This window comes from Kluyveromyces lactis (genome assembly GCF_000002515.2).
Source record: "Kluyveromyces lactis strain NRRL Y-1140 chromosome E complete sequence".
NCBI lineage: Eukaryota > Fungi > Ascomycota > Saccharomycetes > Saccharomycetales > Saccharomycetaceae > Kluyveromyces > Kluyveromyces lactis.
Genome location: NC_006041.1, coordinates 1,942,394 through 1,965,656, shown reverse-complemented (window position 1 = coordinate 1,965,656; position 23,263 = coordinate 1,942,394). Strand labels below are relative to the sequence as shown.

General features: G+C 39.0%; 12 protein-coding genes across 12 annotated transcripts; 4 read left to right on the top strand and 8 right to left on the bottom strand.

The window, feature by feature from the left end:
* Nucleotides 1-1,140: 1,140 nt before the first annotated feature.
* On the top strand, nucleotides 1,141-2,151 carry RPS16B (40S ribosomal protein uS9; the record flags this gene model as incomplete). Its single annotated transcript, XM_454946.1, has 2 exons — nucleotides 1,141-1,164; nucleotides 1,744-2,151. 2 exons carry the CDS (start codon nucleotides 1,141-1,143, stop codon nucleotides 2,149-2,151), a joined length of 432 nt encoding a protein of 143 aa, XP_454946.1.
* Nucleotides 2,152-2,870: 719 nt separating this feature from the next.
* Nucleotides 2,871-4,031, top strand: FDO1 (Fdo1p; the record flags this gene model as incomplete). Its single annotated transcript, XM_454945.1, has 1 exon — nucleotides 2,871-4,031. One exon carries the CDS (start codon nucleotides 2,871-2,873, stop codon nucleotides 4,029-4,031), a length of 1,161 nt encoding a protein of 386 aa, XP_454945.1.
* Nucleotides 4,032-4,573: 542 nt separating this feature from the next.
* On the bottom strand, nucleotides 4,574-5,887 carry SUB2 (ATP-dependent RNA helicase SUB2; the record flags this gene model as incomplete). The annotated part of the gene is made up of 1 exon (XM_454944.1): nucleotides 4,574-5,887. One exon carries the CDS (start codon nucleotides 5,885-5,887, stop codon nucleotides 4,574-4,576), a length of 1,314 nt encoding a protein of 437 aa, XP_454944.1.
* A 359-nt stretch (nucleotides 5,888-6,246) lies between these two features.
* KLLA0_E21913g (uncharacterized protein) lies at nucleotides 6,247-7,653 on the bottom strand (the record flags this gene model as incomplete). Its single annotated transcript, XM_454943.1, has 1 exon — nucleotides 6,247-7,653. One exon carries the CDS (start codon nucleotides 7,651-7,653, stop codon nucleotides 6,247-6,249), a length of 1,407 nt encoding a protein of 468 aa, XP_454943.1.
* Nucleotides 7,654-9,895: 2,242 nt separating this feature from the next.
* Nucleotides 9,896-11,539, bottom strand: KLLA0_E21891g (uncharacterized protein; the record flags this gene model as incomplete). The annotated part of the gene is made up of 1 exon (XM_454942.1): nucleotides 9,896-11,539. The coding sequence occupies one exon, from the start codon at nucleotides 11,537-11,539 to the stop codon at nucleotides 9,896-9,898; it is 1,644 nt and encodes a 547-aa protein (XP_454942.1).
* Nucleotides 11,540-13,111: 1,572 nt separating this feature from the next.
* CKB2 (casein kinase 2 regulatory subunit CKB2) lies at nucleotides 13,112-13,894 on the bottom strand (the record flags this gene model as incomplete). The annotated part of the gene is made up of 1 exon (XM_454941.1): nucleotides 13,112-13,894. The coding sequence occupies one exon, from the start codon at nucleotides 13,892-13,894 to the stop codon at nucleotides 13,112-13,114; it is 783 nt and encodes a 260-aa protein (XP_454941.1).
* Nucleotides 13,895-14,426: 532 nt separating this feature from the next.
* On the top strand, nucleotides 14,427-16,970 carry HIR2 (Hir2p; the record flags this gene model as incomplete). The annotated part of the gene is made up of 1 exon (XM_454940.1): nucleotides 14,427-16,970. One exon carries the CDS (start codon nucleotides 14,427-14,429, stop codon nucleotides 16,968-16,970), a length of 2,544 nt encoding a protein of 847 aa, XP_454940.1.
* A 54-nt stretch (nucleotides 16,971-17,024) lies between these two features.
* Nucleotides 17,025-18,161, bottom strand: MSW1 (tryptophan--tRNA ligase MSW1; the record flags this gene model as incomplete). The annotated part of the gene is made up of 1 exon (XM_454939.1): nucleotides 17,025-18,161. The coding sequence occupies one exon, from the start codon at nucleotides 18,159-18,161 to the stop codon at nucleotides 17,025-17,027; it is 1,137 nt and encodes a 378-aa protein (XP_454939.1).
* A 232-nt stretch (nucleotides 18,162-18,393) lies between these two features.
* On the bottom strand, nucleotides 18,394-19,467 carry CYC2 (oxidoreductase; the record flags this gene model as incomplete). Its single annotated transcript, XM_454938.1, has 1 exon — nucleotides 18,394-19,467. The coding sequence occupies one exon, from the start codon at nucleotides 19,465-19,467 to the stop codon at nucleotides 18,394-18,396; it is 1,074 nt and encodes a 357-aa protein (XP_454938.1).
* A 323-nt stretch (nucleotides 19,468-19,790) lies between these two features.
* On the top strand, nucleotides 19,791-20,792 carry CIA1 (iron-sulfur cluster assembly protein CIA1; the record flags this gene model as incomplete). The annotated part of the gene is made up of 1 exon (XM_454937.1): nucleotides 19,791-20,792. The coding sequence occupies one exon, from the start codon at nucleotides 19,791-19,793 to the stop codon at nucleotides 20,790-20,792; it is 1,002 nt and encodes a 333-aa protein (XP_454937.1).
* Nucleotides 20,793-20,896: 104 nt separating this feature from the next.
* Nucleotides 20,897-21,724, bottom strand: PEP12 (SNAP receptor PEP12; the record flags this gene model as incomplete). The annotated part of the gene is made up of 1 exon (XM_454936.1): nucleotides 20,897-21,724. The coding sequence occupies one exon, from the start codon at nucleotides 21,722-21,724 to the stop codon at nucleotides 20,897-20,899; it is 828 nt and encodes a 275-aa protein (XP_454936.1).
* Nucleotides 21,725-22,005: 281 nt separating this feature from the next.
* Nucleotides 22,006-23,246, bottom strand: BIG1 (Big1p; the record flags this gene model as incomplete). The annotated part of the gene is made up of 2 exons (XM_002999366.1): nucleotides 22,006-22,864; nucleotides 23,233-23,246. 2 exons carry the CDS (start codon nucleotides 23,244-23,246, stop codon nucleotides 22,006-22,008), a joined length of 873 nt encoding a protein of 290 aa, XP_002999412.1.
* Nucleotides 23,247-23,263: the final 17 nt, after the last annotated feature.

Genomic DNA, 23,263 nt, shown 5'->3' with positions numbered 1-23,263 from the left:
ATCCTTGGTTTACCTTAACGTAGTCTTATGCTAACACAACAGTACCACCTAATACTACTGTTAAATATCTGTATATATATTTCAACTGGTAACGCTTAAAATTTTGAATAATAATAACCATAATTCAATATCGAGATACTAGGAAATTGAAGCCAAACAGAACAGAAACAATTCCCAGTACCGCGAGGCGGGATGGAATGTTGAGACAGCCCCGTACTAAGGGAACAGGATCTTGCGCAGTACAAGGTACGGTGTTGGAGAGACTGGAGCTAGTGCAAGCTAGGCTACTGCTTCCAACCCAGCCTAGGCAAGAAGGTGTCGAGTGGTGGGGAGAAGGGAGAAGAGCGGACAATGTGGCGGGAAGCGTTTCTGCCTGGGACTAGGGAGGATACGCCCGTGACAATAGACTCCTCGATGCGAAACTCTTTTCCTTTTGTTGGATGAGGATCAGATATTTCCTGTTTAGGAAGTAGATATAAAAGTTGAACATAAATAGACCGTGGTGCACAGATGCAACAGTCTCGGTTAATATCGGGACTGTCTCATGAATGTAACACCCAGACATGTGGTGAACAGTGTTGCTATCAGTACTGTTATAAATACAAATTCCCTCATAAGGAAAGACTGACACTCTTATTCGAACGAAACGGGGTCTACGACGAGCTCGGTTCATTTCTCTCTTTCCGAATTCCATTGCTGGCAACAGGCTGGTGGCTCCGCCACTCTAGGCAGGAATCCAGTTCGCAATTCCAGCCTGGAAACTCTATCTCTAGGTGGGGATGGACTGTTCCTAGGCAATTCCTCTTCCACCACAGGTAACCATCCGTAGTAACCTTCGTACCATGGGCGCCGCCAGTTTCACAAGGTCCTCGGACACAACCCAAACACACCGTCTCAGCATAGTGGTGAGCCTCTGGTGTACTCTGAGGCGACCGTGGTTCCCACCTCTCTCTGGCTGAGAGGTTTCTACCCTTGGAAGTTTGTTAGAATTTGAAAATTATCATGGAAAAAGAATTAGAGATTACAATTTGTATGGTACAAGGTAGTTAACAAGTGTATTTCATGTGTATAGTCTTGATTTACTGTTGATTAGGTTGTTATTAGGATATTTAGTTCAGACAAAAGCAAGCAAAGTCGAAGATGTCTACTGTCCCAAGTGTCCAAGTATGTTAAAACAACGAATGAACAAGCGAACGAGCGCGGAACGAACTGAGAATCCCGAATTGAAGAAAACATGATAATGTAACATGAGAGTGAAAAAAATAATGGTTACTAGTACTTTCTGAATGTAATATGAATTGTAGCAACAAGAGCGTGTGTGTTTCAAGTTCTATCGCTAAGCAATGACCGATTTGCTCGTGATAGCATGAACAAATTAAATGTGGATTGAACCTACCATATAATGAGAATCACCGAAGGAAACAGGATGTGGTAAAAAGATACCAGACAAGATTTGATTAAGGGGAATCACCGTAATATACCATTTGTATAATGTGGGCTATCCAAAACCACTCTGACAGAATCATTTCACCACCAGTAACACCAGTAAGGATATTCAGGCTATTTATAACTAAGAAGCAAATGACCTCCAAAGATGTTATCGACGTGTATGAAACGGTTCAAATACCCACCTTTCTGGCATCACCTATGTTTTTAGTCAAGGGCTTTCCCAGTTCCAATGTCATTGGAAAAACGTATTTTACTAACAGTTTTGAAACTATTACCTCATTATTTTTCCTATAGACTTTTGGTAAGAAGAAGTCTGCTACTGCCGTTGCCCACGTTAAGGCCGGTAAGGGTTTGATCAAGGTTAACGGTTCTCCAATCACCTTGGTGCAACCAGAAATCTTGAGATTCAAGGTTTACGAACCATTGTTATTGGTTGGTTTGGACAAGTTCGCCAACATCGACATCAGAGTTAAGGTTACCGGTGGTGGTCACGTCTCTCAAGTCTATGCTATCAGACAAGCTATCGCTAAGGGTTTGGTTGCTTACCACCAAAAGTTCGTCGATGAACAATCCAAGAACGAATTGAAGAAGGCTTTCACTTCTTACGACAGAACCTTGTTGATCGCTGATTCTAGAAGACCAGAACCAAAGAAATTCGGTGGTAGAGGTGCTAGATCTAGATTCCAAAAATCTTACCGTTAATCAGGATCCTATGGAAATCATCATATCAATTTTCTATTGTATCTTATATTATCAACATATATACTACATCTACATACTGTATAGCCTAATATCACGGGTAGAACGTTAATATTTCACCTTACTCGTTCGTTTGCAGTTCATTCATTTCCAGTCATTGAGCAGACATACTGACACGTTACAGTTATTAGGTGCCAATGCCCCACTTCCCATCTACTAACTAGCTAATTACAATGAAAGAGTGTTATGCGCCAATAATTTCTACATATTTGGCGCATTCTCCACGAACAAGAAACGTTCCTGTTGAGCTGCAGGATCTTGACCGTATGTGCGACCATTTGGGCAGATACAGTTTCATTGCGCATGACTCTGTTTGGACTTCGCCCGCTTCACAATTGATCAAACCCGAAGTACTTTTTCCCGAACGTGATTCTTGAAATTTCATAATACGCGTCGTTTCGCGTCAAAGTGCACAATCCTAAAATGATAAAGATTTAAAATACCATCAGGGAATAAAAGGAAATACGGTGTAGCGCGCTATCAAACCAAGTCCAACCTCAGTCGAGTATTAATTACAGCAGCGAGTGTATACATACCAAACATACAAGTTCCCAAAGGCAGGCCTGCTTGCTGAAAAATCGATAATAACAGTAATTCAAGATTGATATCGGGACATAAAGGTTGAGAGCATAGCAATATTTGCGACTAGCACTTCATTTGGGATGACAGAAACTCAATTAAAGACTGAGGGAGAGGTAAATAATGTTCATTCACCGTCCGTGATATTTACGCCTAACGATTTGGAGAGAAAGAGTTCGACCATTTCGAATACTTCGTCAATATCGACGCAGGAGGATTCATTGAACGACCAAGTAAGTTTAGCTATAGAAAATGCTCAGAGAACCTTGAATACCTTAAATGCGTTACAATCTACAGCGGAGATACCTGCTTCGAATCACAAAGGGGATACGGGTTCTGATGATACGAAAAATGGTACCGCAGATGAGAAAGACAAAGATGTAAACAATGACATTATTACCTCATTACGGCATTTAATGACAGCGTTAACCAAATCACAAGAACGGGCCAAACAATTGACGTTGAAGAATATGTTTCTAGTACAAAATCTCAACGAACTTCAGAGCGGGTTCCAAGTGGAACAAAATCTCGCCAAGCAACAATTTGAAAGTATGAAATACAATTTGATGGTACAAAAGACAGACCTACAGAGACAGTTAGAGGGTACTTCGGTCAAGATCACAAAATACAGAGAAACGATCATGTCGAAAAACAAAGAAATCAACAGACTTTCCAGATTATTGAACCAAAGCCAAGTCTATAATCCTCGCCTCTCTAGACCAACTTCCGTGCCATCTGCATCGGTCAGGAAGCCATTTATTTCAAGACAGTTACACTCGTCGGATTCCAACATGTTAAACACATTAGGAATACTTGCTACAAAGGTTCTTAAAGAGGAACAAAATCCGGAAAATGGAAGCATTCATGGGTCGACACTCCAACATTCTCCAATTGAAGACAAGCCAGAGAATCTTGATAATACCGAATCTGACATCTCTCATGATAGTACTCAGCTTGTGAATCATAGCCAGCAGTTTAATAATGGACTTAGTCCCTCAACAGCAAACATGGTGACTCCAGCCGCATCAGTTCCAGCAGCGCAGCATTTACCAAGTCTGAGTACGGTATCAGAGGTGACACCTGATTCACATTTGATTAGGATCAACAGCAGTTCAAATCAGAAAATAGAGCGTCCTGAACTGCCTATATTGCATCTCAATAGGCCATCGCTTCCGAAAGGTGCGGCACTACCAAAATTACGGAGTTTTAATACAGCAGATGGGACTGTAAAGGATGTCTTGTAAGAACATACTCTTTATTTGTTTTTACCCCAGAGTTATTATTCTATTTCTTATTTTCGTCTGCAGGAAGACCAAATGACAATAATAACACATAAAAATAAAAGAAACAGACGTCGTTTCTGCCGAACCACGCCAATGACACGGTTCGACTACAGAAAGCGTAACCTGCTTGTCCAGAAAGGCCCATATGTTTACTTTTCTCACCTGTAAAAGCTGACAAGCGGCTTGATAGACCTTATGTACATCACATAAATCCAGTTTATATTATATTCATGACAGACGTCTCCGCTTTAATTATCTGCAAGGGCATATGAGGAAACACTAATACCTAAACCCGACATACAATGAAGCTTTTTTTCATGAGAATTGAATTGATTTTATACACTTATACTCCAATTATGTTACTTAGTTATAATGGGACTATTGGAAATTCGTTTTAAACTGTATAAAAACCACATTTTATTTGATAATACACATTCCAGCTTGTTTTTGCAATTTTCTAGTTTTGGTAAAAAATTCTGAAGTAAAACGCTATGATGAAATATCTAAGTGTTCAAATAAGTAGATGGATCAACACCTTCTTCTGGGAACTCAGTGATCTTAACATCAAATCTTTCTTGGATCTTGGCCAAGACTTGTTCGTCATCTTCACTAGATATCATGGAGATAGCCAAACCCTTGGTACCGAATCTACCAGCTCTACCAACACGATGCAAGTATTGGTCTGCTTCGTTTGGCATATCATAATTAATGGCCAAGTTAATACGTTCGATATCAATACCTCTACCGAAAACATCAGTGGAAACACAAATACGTTTTTCGAATTCCTTGAAAGCCTTGTAACGAGCAATACGTTCTTCTTGTTTCATGTGACCATGCACAGTGATGGCTGGGAAGTTAGAAGCATTCAATAGTTTGGTCAATTCGTTAGCTCTGACAGTAGACTTGACGAAAATGATAACTTGGTTGAATTCCAAATCGTCCAACAATTGAGCCAACTTACGGTTCTTTTCCTTTTCATTCAATTTGATATAGTATTGTTGCAAACCGTGTAGAGTCAACTTGGCTTCGTCATCGACAAAGATTTCTAATGGATTTTGAAGGAATCTTCTACAGATTGGTCTGATTTCTTGGGATAGAGTTGCGGAAAACATCATAACTTGCTTATCTCTTGGGGTGGCTCTAAAAATATCTTGAACATCTCTTCTCATATCCAATTCTTCCAAGACCTTGTCACATTCATCAATGACAAAGTTCTTGACGTGAGATAGATCGATATGCTTGTCTCTAACCAAAGCCTTTAAACGACCAGGAGTGGCTACAATGATATGAGGGACGGTTTCCTTCTTGGATAGCAAATCAATATCGTTCTTATATTCAGTACCACCGTAAAATACAGCAGTCTTAACGTCTGGCATGTATTTGGAGAATCTCAAGTATTCGTTTCTAATTTGGTAAGCCAATTCTCTCGCGTTACATAGCACGACGACACTGACTTCACCTTGAACTGGATCCAATTGTTGCAAAGTAGACAACACGAACACAGCAGTCTTACCTAGACCAGACTTAGCTTGACATAAGACGTCAGTACCATGAATGGATTGAGGAATGGTATGTTGTTGCACTTCAGAAGGATGTTCAAAACCACAGTCAATGATAGCTCTGGACAATTCTGGCTTCAACAAGAAATCCTTGAAACCAGTGGAGTGAATACCAACATAAGAACCTTTCTTATCAGAATCCTTTGCTTGGCTCTCACCGTTACCCTCGGCATTCACTTCAGTGGCCTTGTTGTCAACTTGAACTTCTTGTTCGTTATCGGAATACTCCAATAAATCCTCTTCTGCTTCGTGAGACATTGTTTCGGTTGGGTCTTCTTCCTTGTGGTTGACAATACCAAGTTGCTTCTCAACAAGTTCTATCCTTAGATTAAACACGTATAAATCCTTAATTCAATTAACAACCGTCAGAGCACAACACGCACCTTTTCTTCATAATCTATGCCAAATTATTGTTTTGAAATTCTCTTACCTTTCGCTGTTTTTTTCTTACGTTCTCATTTCGTCGTTAAAACAGATATATTTCACTGTCGTCAGGAGTGATACCACGTACTACATGTAAGCAGTCAATTTTGCCACTGAGAAGTGACATTGGTTGATCACGTGAAATAATGCGGGTAATCTAGAACCCAATTAAATGCAGAAATGACAATAACAAGTCACGTGAGTTCAACAGCGCAAGTAGATAATGACTCTTCAAGTAAGCGCGCTTGATTGAAAATGTTGCAAAGAGTGACACGGGCATCAGGATCATGTATTTCTCTATACAACCGCGACTCATTCTCAGATATAGTTCGAATTAATTGCCGTATAGCGTCCCTTTGAGTGCGCGAATTATTGATGGCAACGGCTGGTAACGGCGTTGCGTTGGTGATTATTTCCTTAAGCATGACAGACACAGAGGTAAAGTTAACCATATCTTTGGTAGCCACCGCTGAATTCGAATCTTGTGTGATTTTCTCAAAAGTGACCGCAATATTATTATCCTTGTTTAAACAATTCGTGAGTAGGTCATTTCCCCAGGGAACCGTATACAATTTACCGTTTAGCTTGTGCGTTTTGACTAATTCTAGACATTGTGACCAGTCCCAATGTTCCGTCTGTGTTAACCCTTCCAAAACGACTAGGTCCGTAGAGTTAGCGTCTATACGTTTCAAAATGGAATTTAGATCTTGTAAGAATTGTTCCTTTGCTTCTTCAGGAGAGATGGGACTTAACTCCCTTGTAATTGGTTCACATAGCAAAGATATTGTCACATCTTTCTCTGTGCCAGCATTTACCTGCTGAATCTTCACTTTTAATGCAAAAAATATCATCTTATTGGCTTCGTTTGAGCCATGTGGAACGTATTTACAGATGTAGTAAAACTGATGGCATCTTTTTAATTTGGATTGCAAGCACCGAAGGAATAAATCATGCAATTGACTAAACTTGTTTTTCCATTGCCTAAAATCTTTAAATTTAGCGTTCAATACCCCCTCGCCCGTCATACCATATACCGTTTCTTCCCCATGTCGTCTTATGAAACCAGTGATCCATTTATTTCCCAAGTGTACCGCCCTTGTTGTGCTGGGTATGCACTCTCTTAAATCTGAGATCAATGGCAGATTACCATAAGCTAATACATAACCCTGCATATTTCGCACCATGTCGGATTCTGCTTCCGGGCTGAATCTCATTTGAGATAAGTGAGAATACGTTCTCGTTGTCTGATTTCTTAACTGCATTTGTAAATCGTGTTCATTATTTTCATCAGAGATTTCATCACTCTGGCCTCCAGCGGCGTTTGCCTTAGTTATCGTTCTTTGCCTCTTTTGTCCTTGATCTGCCTTCATCCTATCGTATAGCGTACTCTTAGGTATTTGAAAATGGAGTGCAATCTGTCTGATTGTGGGCTTTCGTTTTTTACCATATTTACTAGGTTTCAACACGTCCTTCTTGGGCTTAATATCATGCTCTGAATTATCAGTCCCTTCTTTACTATGTTGTTCCCGAATAAAATCCAACGCCAGCCTGATTCGCTCTTCTTTACCTTCCGGTAGGTCTTTTTCCAATAGAGTTTCCATTATATTACTGGAAGTTGTAGATCTTATCTTCTGCCCAATTTGCAACCTTATTTCGTGCGAATCACTTTCCAGTCCTCGTTAGCGCCGTCTGCTCACTACCTATAACGAGATCTAGCTTTATCTTGGAGTATCTGATTTAATAGAGAAAATACAAGCAGTGACGTGAGTAAAAAGCGTTGTTCAATGAAGCACAGTTTGGAATCAAGTTTGTCAATAAATCTCCTCCACAGTAAAGTGGAAATATGCAACAAAATATTACCTTTAGAGAATTGTTCACACTGATTCATTCTCATCACAGTAAGACGAGTTCTTATTTTCAAGAATAAGAACGAAACGGACTATCTTTACTTTTTCACAGGTGTCTTACTGTGAATGAAAACAAAGACGTCAAAAGTGTTTGTCCGACAAAATCATCAGTTCATTTGTGCTATAATTTCGATATGCTGAGAGAGGAACGCAGGTGTCACCATGGTTTCCTTCACCGGACACTATATCACGTGACCAATTTTCTGCTCAATTCCATGATTAGTACAGGAATTGAGTTATGTCATTCCGTCAAAACAGGTACATCAATGTACCTGTATCAATTACAGTTTTTGTAAAGTTATTTCTATTCGTTTCAAGGTTTCTGGTGTTAGGTTGCTTGGGATTGCATTTGGATATTGCCAAATATGAGAAAGACATTTGTAGTGCAAACCTGAACACAGAACCGCTGACATAATGCTTTCAGTTGAAAACGGTTACCTTCAGATGTGTGTGCACTGACACGGAAGAGGAGTTGTTTCTACTTCAAAACGGTATGAAGTTAACTTTTACAACGGAGAAAATTTCCGAAAAAAAAAAAATACTACGCGATAATTATGCACAGAACGAAAAACACGCGTCACTTGCATAAGAACGATCGATTTTCTCAAATCAAATTTGAGTAAAACGATTGCATTCAACTAAGAGAATGTAGACTAGCAACCAAACTTATATAAGTGTTAGACAGCTAATACTTGCAGCTTTGGAACAGGAAGAGTTGCGTTTTGTTTCTGTTCTTTTTTTAGAAAGAATACAGATGTCTGAACAAACACGATAGGCTAACAGTAAAAACTTGTTCCTGCTATAAGGTTTGCTTTGCAAAAGTTTCCATAATAGCAAAAACCGAAGATCATGCAATTTCTTCAAAAATTTGAGTTAGAATAGGATGGTATAATGTACTCCCTTTATCATTTATAAATGATCCAATGAAAACTCATGGATGGAGAACTCTGCGTGTAATACTAATAGTAAACATGTTTTTGCCATGGTCCTCTTTGTTATCTGTGTTGATGCTAATTTGATGCAAGATAATGGCTAATTTGAAAAAATCCATTCCTTAATAGCAAGAATTCAAATGTCTTGTGTCGTCTGATGTTTGTGAGTGAAAAAACACCTAAAAGCCACAACGACAAATCGAGACGACTCCGCATATTATGCGAATTAAATGAACAGGTAAAGGCTTACGGCCGAAAATTTGCCCAATCTTACTGATTAAAACAAATAGATTTTTTGCATTGTAAACTTCTCACAATGACCTTGCCTTTTGAGGAAATAGAATAGTCTGATAAAGTGATCAAAAGAACAAGACGAGCAGGTAGTAAATTGAATAGGAGGAAATCTTATATTATTTGTGTTAGATTGTCAGAGGAAATTAAAGTGTAACTGATTCACCTTCCTATCACTTTCTGAAGTATCTTACCATATTATCACTCTTTCAGGAAACTGACGCTTCTTTGCCGTCAAACTTTAAATTTCTTTTTATTCCTCGCCACAAAGATGCACATATTTTTAACGGTAATGTTGACACAATACCGAAAGTACAAAAAAACAAATCCCTAAATTTATGATATAGAAGGTACTATAATATTTCATCTATTACTATCGGAAGGAAGTTACTCAAAAAGCTTAAAGCAAACCCTTTGCATCATGGACCGTCAATTTTTTCTTTTTAATGAACAGTGCTACAACAGGACATATATATTTTCTTGGCATGGTGACAAATAGCATAAAAGCGGTGGAAAGGATATTTATTTTATTTATCAAATTAATTAATGGGTGATGTTTATGTAAATTGAATGAATATTAATGTTAAATGACTGAAACCCGATCAGTAATCAATCTTGTCTCCTCAGCGTAGATGGATAAGACAATGGGAGCAAGAAAAAAGAAAAAATTAGGATGTGATTGATCAGAAATCAGACGTTAACCACTTCAGATTTCATACCGATGAGTCTCTACCTAGGAAGTAAACTTTAGCCCAGTCCATAGCGACCAAGATTCTGTTTCTGAAGGAGAGACACATCCCTAGGTAAGCAGACTTCCAGAATAAGAAGGTGAAAGAACCGGCCATTTGATATTTGGATTCACCGACAGCAACGTCAGCAATGGCTTGTTCTGAACCAATGTAAGCAAGGGTACCTTGGTGGTTGTATTTGAAAGGTTTTTGTTGTTTCACAATTCTGTCCAACTTGGAGTGCAATTTAGAAGTTTCAGTGGCATTAGTAGTTTTCGAGATTTCCCATTTCAATTGATCAATCTTGTATTGTTGTTTCAAAGTTTCAGTCAAGTATTCAGCTTCTTGATGTGCCACTTGAGCTGTTGGGAAAAGACCTGGGAAGAAAGTACAGTCACCAATGGCCCAAATGGAGTCTTCAGCGCCTAATAGTTGCATCTTGTCATTGATCAATAAACCACGTCTGGAATTTTGTTGTTCCAATTTAGCCATCAAGTTCTTGGAAACTTCTCTTGGAGCGTTACCAGTAGCCCAAACCAACAAACCGTATGGGATATCTTCAGTTGCATCACCACATTGGGCAGTGATGGTAGTAGAGTTGACGTTCTTAACCATAGTCTTTAACTTGACATCGATTTTTTCCATGGCGAACAAGTCTTGGGCGTATTGCCATAGAGACTTATCAAACATATTCAAGATATTTGGTAAAGCTTCGACCAAAGTAACCTTAATTTCCTTGGAGATTTCAGGGATCCATTTAGACAAATCTTGGTCAACGTAATCTTGCAATTCAGCAGCAAATTCAACACCGGTTGGACCACCACCAACAACAACGAAACTCAACAATCTCTTGCGTTCAGGGTCGTTAGCAGACAAAGTAGCAGCCTTTTCAATGTTATTCATGATTTTAGTTCTAATATCTTGAGCGTCCGGAATTTCCTTCAAGAAGGAGGCGTTTTCGAAGACACCTGGGATACCGAAGGTAGTTGGTTGAGCACCAACACCGACGACCAAATAATCATAGTTCAAATCAAGTTCGTAGTCATGGTCTTTAGTAGCAGATTTTATTCTAACGGTCTTGGCAACAGGATCGATGTCCTTGGCTTCAGCCTCATAGTAATGAACTTCACCAGGTGAAGATCTGGTGATGGATCTGACAGGTTCGACAATGGACTTCAACTCAACGGTGCCGACTGGAGTAGAAGGTAGCAATGGAGTGAACAAGAAGTAGTTTCTTGGAGAAACAACAATAACGTTATACAAAGAAGTATCCAAATGTTTCAATAAGGACACAGAACCCCAACCAGTACCCAAAACGACAAGGGTTTTCCTTGGAGAACCGTTAGCGAAAGTGGCAGCTTGAGGAATTTGAGGAGGTGGATTAGCTTCCCTGTACAATTCATAGGAAACGTAACCAGTACCAGCCAACAAAGCCGCTAGAGAAACTTTCAAAGTGGTAGAAACCACTCTTCTTGCTAGCGATGGCTTTACTGGGACAACAGCTTTTTGGCCAATATTAGAAATTGATTTTGTACTAGAAAAAAATCTAGCACCGCGAGCGAAGCGAGCAGATGACGCACCGGCGTTCAAAGCTCTGCTAGAAGCAACAACACTCTTAGACGCAAACATGGTCACTATTGCTTTGCTTTATGTTATCTTTCAGACTGATAAACTAGTTATTATGCCTTCTATTTTTTTTTCCTGTCTGTACAGAATCCGTCCTTGCTGTGCGATGACTTTAAATGCAAGGTCCTTCTCTATTTTATATCAGTCAGTGATCTCTAACTTTTCGGATTTATTTTTTCGGTTTGGAAATTTCGATCAAAAATCGATTTTTCAATTTCTTTCCTTTCTTTTGGTGAGTGAGGCTTCAAAAAGAATGGCAGGTGCAATATACAGTCAGTTCCCTAATCGCTTATATTCTGAACAAGGTGCAGCAGAGCGTGCCTGTTATATATGATCTAAATCGGAGGACGTGCGGTATATACATCTTATGGCTCATATACATGTAACCGAAAAAAATACTACTACTATGTAAACTCGACAGTACGATGTTATAGTATGCAGGTGGAGAAGAACATCATCACTTAAAAGAGATATTTTTAAACAGAAATCCAAAAGGCACTACTGTTATTACCGATACAGAGGCATATTCTGAAAAACAAAACACCATTGAAGTGTGATTCGAAATGGAGGGGAAAGAAACCCCGCTAGTTACGAATAAACCGATATAGTGAAGATGACTAAGGAATCTATTACCATTATTCGCAGCTTAACTGGTTTGATTTCACATCTTTCATTTCGTTTTTGTGTGTTTATTCTAAGAGATCGTGCTGTGACAGAATGAAAATCGAAAAATCGGTTAGTTCAAAGTCATAATAACATCTGTACGAAGGAAAAAAGTAAACAAATGCCATGACAACTGCCAGAAAAATACGGAAAAGAAAAAAAAAACAAGACGTCGATTTCCATCAGGTGACGCTGAAGGTTGTTGACATATTTTCTGGTAGGCTTTAAGCAAGTGTACCGCTGCTACTACTGCGTTGGGTAAATTTTTTTGGAGCTATCCTCTCCAGCATGTTAGCACAATGTAGAAATTCTACATCTTTTAACCGTTTGCGCATGAGAATAGTTAATACGGTCTCTCGGTGTCAGAAATGCGATATATGGGGATTAGATTTCCTTGGCAAGCCGCGCGGCAGTTGTTCTCATGAATTCTTGGTCACGATTTTTTTTCCCTTTGATATCTGGCTTCGTCTTTTTTCAAAATCACTTTCCGATGAAATTTAGGCGAAGGGGACCCTTTTCCCCTCCGACACTGGTTGCTTAGCTTCCAGTGTATGATGAGTTTCCGCAGAACACCCATAAACCACGTAGCTTTTGTAAGAATGAGGTATAAAGCAAAGCCGTTTGAAAGCCTCTCCGTTCGTCGGAAAATGGAGACAGGCATATGATTACCCGGAATTATTGGAAAAACTTTCGGGTATATTTGGTTCGCGAAAGTTTTTCCGGATTTCCAAGGTAAAGAGGAGCCAGTTTCATACAGGTCATGTGACTCTCAATAGGACAAAAAGAAAGATAAAGGGAACGACCCTTCGGGTCGTCCCCATTGACGTGTTCTGCACTTCTATCTAGTAGCATGCGGTTATAATCCCATTGCAAAAAAATATATATATATATATATACAATTATAGGACAAAATTAGAACTGGTATCCTCCACTTTCGTTCAGGTTTATGCCTTTCGTGATTAAAAGCTTTTCCAGCTTGAGCCTCTGTAGCTCTTGCCAACGGGTCAACTGTGCTTGTTTGTGTAAATCGAACCCAAACACTTTTGGAACGTATCTTTTCGTTGGGTGTTTCGGACACATCTCGGGGAATCCTTGCAAGAACATTCCGGGAAAGCTGGTACCGAAATACGCTCCGTCAATGGCACTATGTCTGCTTGACTTTGGATTGTAAAGATCTTCACAACTTGGACAATATAGTTTCACACAGTCAATGCCCGGTATGTCATGTAGTCCAACAGGAAGTAGCGGTTGATGGTTACAATGATACCTGGGGCACCTTCCAAAATCGGCCGCTTTGTATTTCTGTAGCATCTTCTGTAAACCTTTCGCCGTGATAATGTAACGTGCATGGATCAATCCGTACAGCTTCCTTGTATCCGTTTCCAATTGTTCTAAACGTGCTGGTGACATGCTCTCGATGATGCCTTCTTCAAGATCATCCACCATATATTGTACCACAGTGGTAAACTTAGATACTGTCTTTTGTAAATTGATTAGATTGAACCTATCCGTGATGTATTCCGTATCAATGTCACAGAAATATTCATGGCCTTTTTTCCCAAGAAACAAATCAATCCAATATTCCACGTACTCGCCCGAATCCGATCCATCATCTTGATCATTTACTACTAGAGCATCAGCCATAACTACGTCCGGTTGTTCAGTGGTCTCCACACTCTCTTCAGGAATTGACATCTCCTATTGAACCTGATGATTCTAGATATCGAATTTAAACCTCCTAGGAAAAAAAAAATGAGGCTCCTCAGCTATAATGATGAATAAGGCAATACAACCGTTCTAATTAGGAGTGGCTAATCTTCAATTCCTCAACTGTTGATCCAGCTTCTGCCCGTTGAAGGTGTTGTACTCCACACAATCCTACTGTTTAACTGGTTAGAATTTTATTTTTTTTTCTTCCAAAATTTTGTTTGAAAATGTAATCAACATGCACATACAAACATAACATTATTTATCATGATGATAAAGGATTCATCCATAGTGTGTTGAGGCTGCAGAAGAAACATACCAGTATACTCCAATCGAATCGGATTGCTTAGTGATCGGGATACGTGCGGTTCTGATATCGACAATTCATTGGAGTAGATCCGGGTATAATCTAAAGTTAAAGATTGTTTCGTGATAGATTCCATTGCTTTCCAAATTGTATATATACTATTCCAGTTAAAAGCAGCTCTTTTGTGATATCCATAAAATACACGACCTAGTCATGAAGTTACTAAAGTTGCCAAGTAAACTGCACGATGGCCAGCTAACTCAATGTGAAGTTGACGACAATAAATTGTACATTATAGGCGGGAAATATCTGTCCATATGGGATAGCCAGACCCTTTTGAACGCGGCAACAGGGAAGACAGATGTCAAAGAAGTGAAGGAATTGGAGAAAATGAGCCTGGATTTATTAGAATCCAATCAAGAAGATGGACGGTGGCTTGTTGTATTAGATAACCAGAGGTTAGTCTACGGTTCTGATCATCTTTTGGCATGTTTGGATTTGAATAAAGATTCCAATTCAGAATATAAATCTCGTGAAATAGGTATTTTCAAGGACAATGAAGCCATTACCGACTTGAAGTACGATAAAGTGAACGGGTTGTTGTTTGTGAGCCTAAGTAAAGCCAATTCTCTTCAAATAATGGACTCAAAGACGTGGGAATTGAAATCTTCGATAGAATTGAAATCAAAACCTATATCCATAATTACAGACCCATTGGGACAATTGTTGACCGTGATTTTACAAAATCGTTCTGTACAAATCTATCAATATGATTCGCATGGCACTACTAAACTACATCAAAGTATCAATCAATTCGTTCAAACTAATCCGTTACCATATAGAATGACAATGTCTCCGCAGGGTGACGTGATCCCCATGATTAACTCGCTACATAACAACGTTCCTACAGCTGTGCTTTTAGACAGGATTCAAAAATTTAAGATAAAACTCTCTTTGGTTGGCTACGTTGCAGATTGTAAGATTTTAAAGTTTTCTCCAAGGATTTATTCAAAGACAAAATCTCCAACATCTAACGACACTCAGACATTCAATTTGCTAGCATCATCAGGAAATGAAGACGGGAACGTTGTCGTTTGGAATACTAACCGTATTAAACCATTATTTGATGCGTCTAAAGTTGTCAACTCATACATAACTGACCTTGAATGGGACAACTCAGGCCTCGGGCTTTTCGCCATAAGTCAGGACGGCCAATTAGTAATTTTCGCCTTTCAAGAAAACGAACTCGGGGATGTCATGCCAGTTGAAGCCGTAACAGAAGCTGCCAAAGAGATTAAACTTTTAGATCCATTGCCTTTCAAACCAAAGGCCGAGGAACCGGATACAAAACTGCCACCAAATAAGACAGCACAGCAAACTACAACGAATTCAAAAAAGCAACCTAAAGCTGCAGAAATCACCACCATATCAAGTACGAATATGGAATTTATCCAACCATCTTACATGGTTCCAAAAGATTTGAAACGAAAACCAGTTACCGAAGATCCTTTACTGGCTCAAAATAAACCCGCTAATAAGAAGGCTAAAAAGGAGCTTGATCAAATCGATTTCCTTGATACAAACCTTTTCTTGCCTTCTGTTTCATTCTCCAAAGTCCGCCTTGCTCATCCGAAAATAAGAGCATCTTTTCAATACTCGAGCCAAGGTAACTTCGTACTTGATATCAAGAACGGTTTAGGTAACGACCAGAAGCCAACCAGTATTACTCTAACCAGAAAGGATAATGAATCCAGCAAACAGTTATTTCAAACATTCTTACCAAAATTTGTCACATTATGTAGCGCTGGATCATCCTTTTGGGCGTGGTCAACTGATACAGGTATGATTTACGTGACGTCAATATCTGGGCAAATGCTCTTCCCGCCCATGCTCCTTGGTGTACCAGTAAGTTTTCTTGAAGGTTCCGGTGACTATCTCTTATGCATAACAAGTATTGGCCAGATGTACTGCTGGAATGTCAATACTGGTAAAATCGCATTTCCGATCAATGACGTGTACTCTTTATTGAACCCAATGCTGCGCTACTCAGACGATGTTTTGAGCAGGGCTGAAAACATTACAATGTGTGCAGTAACTTCACAAGGTATTCCTATTGTAACATTGAGCAACGGGGATGGGTACATGTTCGATAGTGCTATGGAGGCATGGATGCTAATAAATGACTCTTGGTGGCCTTATGGCTCCCAGTACTGGAATTTCATGTCATCAGCTGGAGTAGACCTGACAAGCAATGACGATGAAAAGAAAGACAAATACTGGAATGCTGAAGCGGATATTTTAGCAAAAGAAGTCAAAAACAACAAAAATAGCATAATTAATTACCTCGAAACTAAAACAAATGACGAGCTCACTAGAAAAGGACGCATGAAACACCTTCAGAGATTTGCAAAAGTTTTATTGATGAAAGAAGGCTTCGAAAATCTTGAAGAAATGATAACGTTAGCTCATTTGGAAAATAAGATTCTTGTTTCGTTCCGGCTAAAGGAAGTAGAGGAAGCAATTAGGTTATTAAAAATATACTGCATCAGAATAGCTGAAATGGGTTATACTGATAGATTCAGCCAAACACTAAGCTGGTTATATGATCCAACCAATACTAAGTTTTCTCCATTGGACATAGATAGAAGGCGCAATTTGATCAAAGATATAATAATATCTTGCGCCAACATTAGGCAAGTCCAAAGAGTTACAACATCGTACGCTAATGAATTAGGAGTCATTAGTGACTCCCTATAGGTGATTATGGAATAATTTGTATATACAGGAACTTTTAGTGGAGAATATAATATTCTATAGGAAACCCATGATGCGTTTAATCTCAGTAATATTTTTCGCAGCGATTTCACGAGCCTTTGAGGCACCATCTTCTGATACCTTATGTAGATAGTCTGGGTTCTTCATGTACCTATGGAATTGCTCACGAGAAGGTGCCAACTCTTCAACTAACACATCTGTAACGTGCTGTTTGAAGTCTTTGTGATCTTTAATATGTGCAATATCCTTTTCCACATCTTCAATTGACACTCTTTGCACTCCTGACAAAGTATTTATCAGGTTAGAAATGCCTGGACGCTTTACTGGATCAAAATAAAAACTATCTGAGATGGAATCAGTGACCGCTCTTTTTATCTTCTTGGCAATTATCTCGGGTTCGTCAGTTATATATATGACAGAATTCTGGTTAGTATCTGATTTAGACATCTTCTTCTCAGGATTTAACAGAGACAGAATCTTCTTCGTAGGTGCCAAGATTGTTGTGGGCATCGGGAAATATTTGGTTTTGTAGAATTTGTTAAAAGTGTTACTCAATTGTCTTGTCAGTTCTAAATGTTGTGATTGATCATCACCGACTGGAACATGAGTAGATTTGTAAAGTAAGATGTCAGCTGCTTGCAACACAGGGTATGAAAACAAACCCAGTTTAATAGCTCCAAGAGCAGCATCATCAGACTGGTCGTTTATATTTGATTTGGATTTCCATTGCGTCATTCTATTCAACGAACCCATGGATGCAAGAGAAGATAGTAACCAATGCAATTCTGTATGTTGACTCACCCTAGATTGGTGGAATACAATAGCTTTTTCTGGATCTATCCCAATTGATAAAATAGAAGCAATAGCCTCTATCCTGTAATTTCGAAACTCTTTAGCATTGGGCTTCGGTACGGTGATGGCATGAAGATCCGCAGTTCCAAATAGTAGAGTCGTTCCATCGTCCTTTAAATCGGTAATATCTTTCCAGACCCTCACAGCACCAAGGTAATTACCTAAATGGAACTTGCCAGTAGGTTGAATTAAACTGAATATTGTGGCATTCTTGGGCAGATCCGATTCCCTCAATTTGAATCCAGTCGTTTTAACCGAACTATTGAATCTCTTGAAAAGAATACGACTTTTATTTCTAACAAGTTGAGAACTTGCAAGCATGACAAGATATTTGCTGTAAACCTAAAAACTGCTTGTCTCAGTAATCACAATAGTAGCTACACAGCAGGAAAGTGGAGGTTACACATGTTCCATGTGTTATCTATGTATATATTCTGTGATCTAAGTTGTATTTGTGTGGTTTCGTTATATCTGAAAAAATGTCCGATACAGCTGACATGATGGTATTTACAGTGTTCTATCAAATGAGAAGAGTTTATGTACGAGTCAAAGGTCACGACAACTTATATACGTTTGAATTATCCCAACCACGAGCAGCTAGTATTCCTTTGATTGGGCCTTGTACCAAATCGTACTTTGGCCCTGAAACCGTGGAAATAAATCCACCTGGACCGCATACAAGAGAGAGAACTGGCCTCACTTTTGAGTCTAACGAGGTAAACGGCTCATTACCACCGTATGGATAAGGAGAAGGTATTCCTTCCATGGCAGGATCAGATTGCAAAGGAATCGAAATCCGGTTACTCTCATGTGTATGTAATTCGATTCTGTCGTTATCTTGAAGTTTTGTTAGAATACTATTCAACGGCCCTAATTCGGTAAGTGATTTACAACTATGATAAGCACCAATCTTACCTCTGAATGGTGACTCAGTTAAAGTCATTTGTAATAAAGGAACGATACCTGTGCCTCCAGTAAAGAACAATATATCGAATGGTTGGTACTTGTAATTGTCTTTGACACAATCTTCATTCCCCCATAAGAACGATCTATCTCTCGTGATCTCATCGGCAGTATCAGGGAATTCATATTCTACAAACGGTCCACGCAGCTCAAGTACATGTCCCAAAGGTAGATGGTTAATCCAACGAGCCACTTCTCCCTGTTTATACTGTTTAATGTAGAAAGTTAATGCGCCGCTGGCGTTTTCCTCATCTCGAAGTACTTCAACGGCTCCGTTTTCTTCGATTGTCAGAGGCAGAGGTGTGTAGCTTCTAACAACCATAATCTCTGGCTGTTTAACTTCGACTGACCAGAGTTTTGAAGAGTTCATTTCTTTCCAAAGATTAACCTTCTGTGCTTTCAAAGGTGTCAATTCGATCAAATAGTGATCCTGATCAATGGAATACTTCTTGCTGATTTTGTACTTCGAGAAGTAATCCCTTGATAACTCCCTTTGATATAAACTCTCCTTGTAGTAGTTCCATGATAGCGCACCGATTGCAACAGAGCCAGACAGTAGCAGAACTGTTTTCAATAGCGAAGAAGACTTACCAGCAGAAGGTTGAGGTAGAGTTGTTTTCGATGACGACGATAATCTTTTGATGCTTCCAAGTAACAATTTCATCTTATAAGATTCTGATGTCGTGTATTCACAGGTTAGAATCGCCTTTTGGCGTATCAAAGGAGAGTATCAATTATTGAAGAACCACACTAATGACTTTCCAGGTCAATTATGCCAGTGTTATCATTCATATGTATCGATTCTTTATGCATGAGTCTTCCTTGCAATATCTGAAAAGATTTGAAATATAAGAACTTATAATAATTAAGACAAAGAGATCCAAACTTATGATAGTAGCCATATGCATAACACACTTGGTGTTTTATTGATAATCCAAAGAACAAGGATACCTGCAATTAGTATAAGTGCCGTATTAGAACTGAACGATGGCTGGGTTGAAGTTATTGAAGTCGCTTGCATTGCATGATGATAAGTGCTGGAGCGTCGACGTTAATAATGGTGGAATTATGGCAACTGGAAGTACCGACAGAAAGATTAAACTAGTTGATATACGTTCTTTTCAAATTATCGAGGAATTGGATGATACTGCACATAAGAAGACTGTTAGAAGTGTTGCGTGGAGGCCTCATTCTAATATCTTGGCTGCTGGTTCGTTTGATTCCACTGTATCGATTTGGGGCAAGGACGATGATGGATACAACGATGAGAATGATCTGGAAACGGAGTTATTAGCCATTATAGAGGGTCATGAGAATGAAATTAAATGTGTGGCATGGTCTCATGATGGTGAATTATTAGCTACTTGTTCGAGGGATAAGAGCGTTTGGATTTGGGAAGCTGATGAAATGGGCGAAGAGTTCGAATGTATCAGTGTTCTACAAGAACATTCACAAGATGTAAAGCACGTAATATGGCATCAATCGCTTCCCTTATTGGCATCCAGTTCCTATGATGACACGGTGCGTATTTGGAAGGATTGTGATGATGATTGGGAATGTTGTGCTGTACTTAACGGGCATGAAGGGACTGTGTGGTCTTCAGATTTCGAGAAATCTAATTCCAACGTCAGGCTATGCAGTGGTAGCGATGATGGGACCGTCAGAATATGGTGTCTCGAAGATGATAACGGAGAATACGAGCAAGAATGGATCCAAGAATCAATTCTACCGAAGGCTCATACAAGGGCAGTCTACAGTGTTAACTGGAGTCCTAAGGGGTATATTGCTAGTACCGGTTCTGACGGACGTCTAGTTATATACAAGGAATCGGAAGATGGCTGGATAGTTGAGTGCATTCACGAATTAACACACGGAGTTTATGAAACAAATATGGTGAAATGGGTAGAGTATGGCTCTAAAGATGTCATCTTATTGATAACTGCTGGTGACGACGGTCATGTTAACGTATGGAAATTCGATGAGAATTAGCTTCTTTGCCGGACTTTATCAATATCTGATTTGTAACCTAGTATAACCTGCATAAAAATTACATAAAATGGAGGCATCCATGACGCCTCATGAATACCATTCATTCAACTGAAAACAGCCAGTATTGTGAGAAGAAGGAAAAACAATAGTATGAAAAGGAAATGTAGTTTTAGCTTACTTGAACTGCGTCCGGATCTCATAGCGCGAGATAACTCATTTGCTGCATTTCTGGTATTATCTTCTACATTGTACAAATTAGCTTCAATGCTATCTACTAGCTGCCCTTGCTGTTGCACTAAACCACCTAAGTCCTTGAATATGCCATTTAATTCCGTTATACCTTGTTCTATGTTTGATATCTCTTGGTCTCGTTCCCTGATCAGATGTTGCTGGTATGCAAATTCCTCATTATTTATTGGTTCTCGCTCTATAACCACCTGTGTTCTTTTTGCGTGTTCATCTTCTTCCTCTCTTAAAACAGTATCCATCAAGGAATTATTTTGTTCTTCATCTTCCAAAGCCACTTTGGCCATGTCATTTATCCGCTTTGTAACTTCAAGAAAATGTTGTTGATATTTCTTGAATTCCTGTACAGAGAATTTCGCATCCCTAGTCAACTTCTCCCTTGTGATCAAATGAGGCTTATCCAAAGCCGACTCCTCTAACTCATTAACTTTATGAATATTCTCGTTTATCGATGATACTAATTTTGTACTTTTGTCTATTAGTTCAACCGTCTTCTTATTGATATTGTCGATAACTTTAGTGTTAGATTTACCGTGGGATACATTCGTTTCCAAAGCCGTTACAAAGTGGTTCATAGTTGAAAGGCTCCCGTTCAATTCAAATAAATCTTGAGATATAGCATCGCAGCAATCTTCGAACTCAGGACTATCCCTATATTGAAGAATTTCATTGGGTGAATCTGACATATTTCTATACTGTTCAAATGCAGGTTCACTTGAATTCACCTAAGCGGTAGCAGCAAAATGCGTATCAGATTCCTTCATTTCTGGACTAAGCTTGTAGAAGACTAACCTTTTATCTTCATTGTTCTAATTTTGTAATTGATGCAAGCCTTAAAAAAATATACCAAAAAACATTTATATGAGGAAAGATGAGAAGGATGCTTAATGAAGGTGCGCGTTAAGACCTTCAGTAGTATTTCACCAGATTACTTGAATATATTTAACACTAATCTAGGAATAAAGAATTATTGGGTCTTTTTTTCCTTTGTTACGTCCTTAGTTATTTGTGGCTTTGACGGTTTCTTGACCTTAACGGCTCCTAATTGTAGTAGAATAAATGCAATTGTCACGCCAATAATAAGCACTATGATGCCGTAGTGATTATCTATGAATTCCTGATCCAGTACTGTTAAGTACTTGTCATCTTCAGTATCAATTCTTGGTCTGTAAGGGACAAGTTTTGGCATTTCCTTAGCAACTCTATCATTACGGTCGATCTCAACCTTTCGTTGTGGATTCGTAAATATTTCAGGCCAGATATCATACGATAAAGATGTCTCGGTATCTGGCACTTCACTCTTTTCCAAAGACATATAAAAAACTGTATGTTTCGGGGTTGGTAACGTTCCCATAACATATCTCAAGTATTCATCATTGGCTTGCAACACATCTTTTCTGGTCCCGATGCCCTCTACGTATTGTCCTTGCTGCGGTAAAGGTGGGAAGTCTACCCTTAGAACTCTAGTTCGGGCCTCCACAAATGGTTGATACCTGTCTGTGACATTGCCACCTATATCTATTTTATCATCAATATTACATTTATCCATTGTATAGGCGATCAATTCTTCGTAAATATCATCGTTTTGGACTATATCAATCTTTTCGAATTTCACTGTCGTGGAACTAGTTAGCACATAGTTGTATAATTTGTGCATAGATTGCTTATGCTGCTTGAAATCACTTCGACTTAAACCTGGTTGGTTTACAAATACATATGTCTCCGAATGACACTGTGAGATCAAATCCTTGGCAACTTTCAAAAAATCATCTTGTGGTAGTTGTGCATTGTCATACTTATCTTGGTATTTTACTATCCCCGGCGCTCTGAAATTTCCGAATAACTGTTAGTATCATATGTCTTCAATGCACGGTTCCTTTAGCGTTTATACAAACCGCATGGAAGCTTGGAAGCTAATAACTCTTTAAAATCAACTTACAGATTGTACGAGAACAGTAGCCCTGGAACAGATTGTTGTCTTGCAGCTAACAACGGGGTCAGTAGTAAGGCAAATACTATTAATTCATTCATGGTCATGAAGCTGGGTTGCATTGCTATCCGTACATATTTAGCGTTTTTCCGAATACTATCGTAAGTAGTCTCTGTTGAGGAAGCCTTGATTTTTATGTCAAGGCTCGAAGATGTTAAAAACCTGGTTCAGTCACAAAGAGGGTAAGATTAAAGACGAACATACAAACCATTAGCCATTGGCCAGCATTGATCTA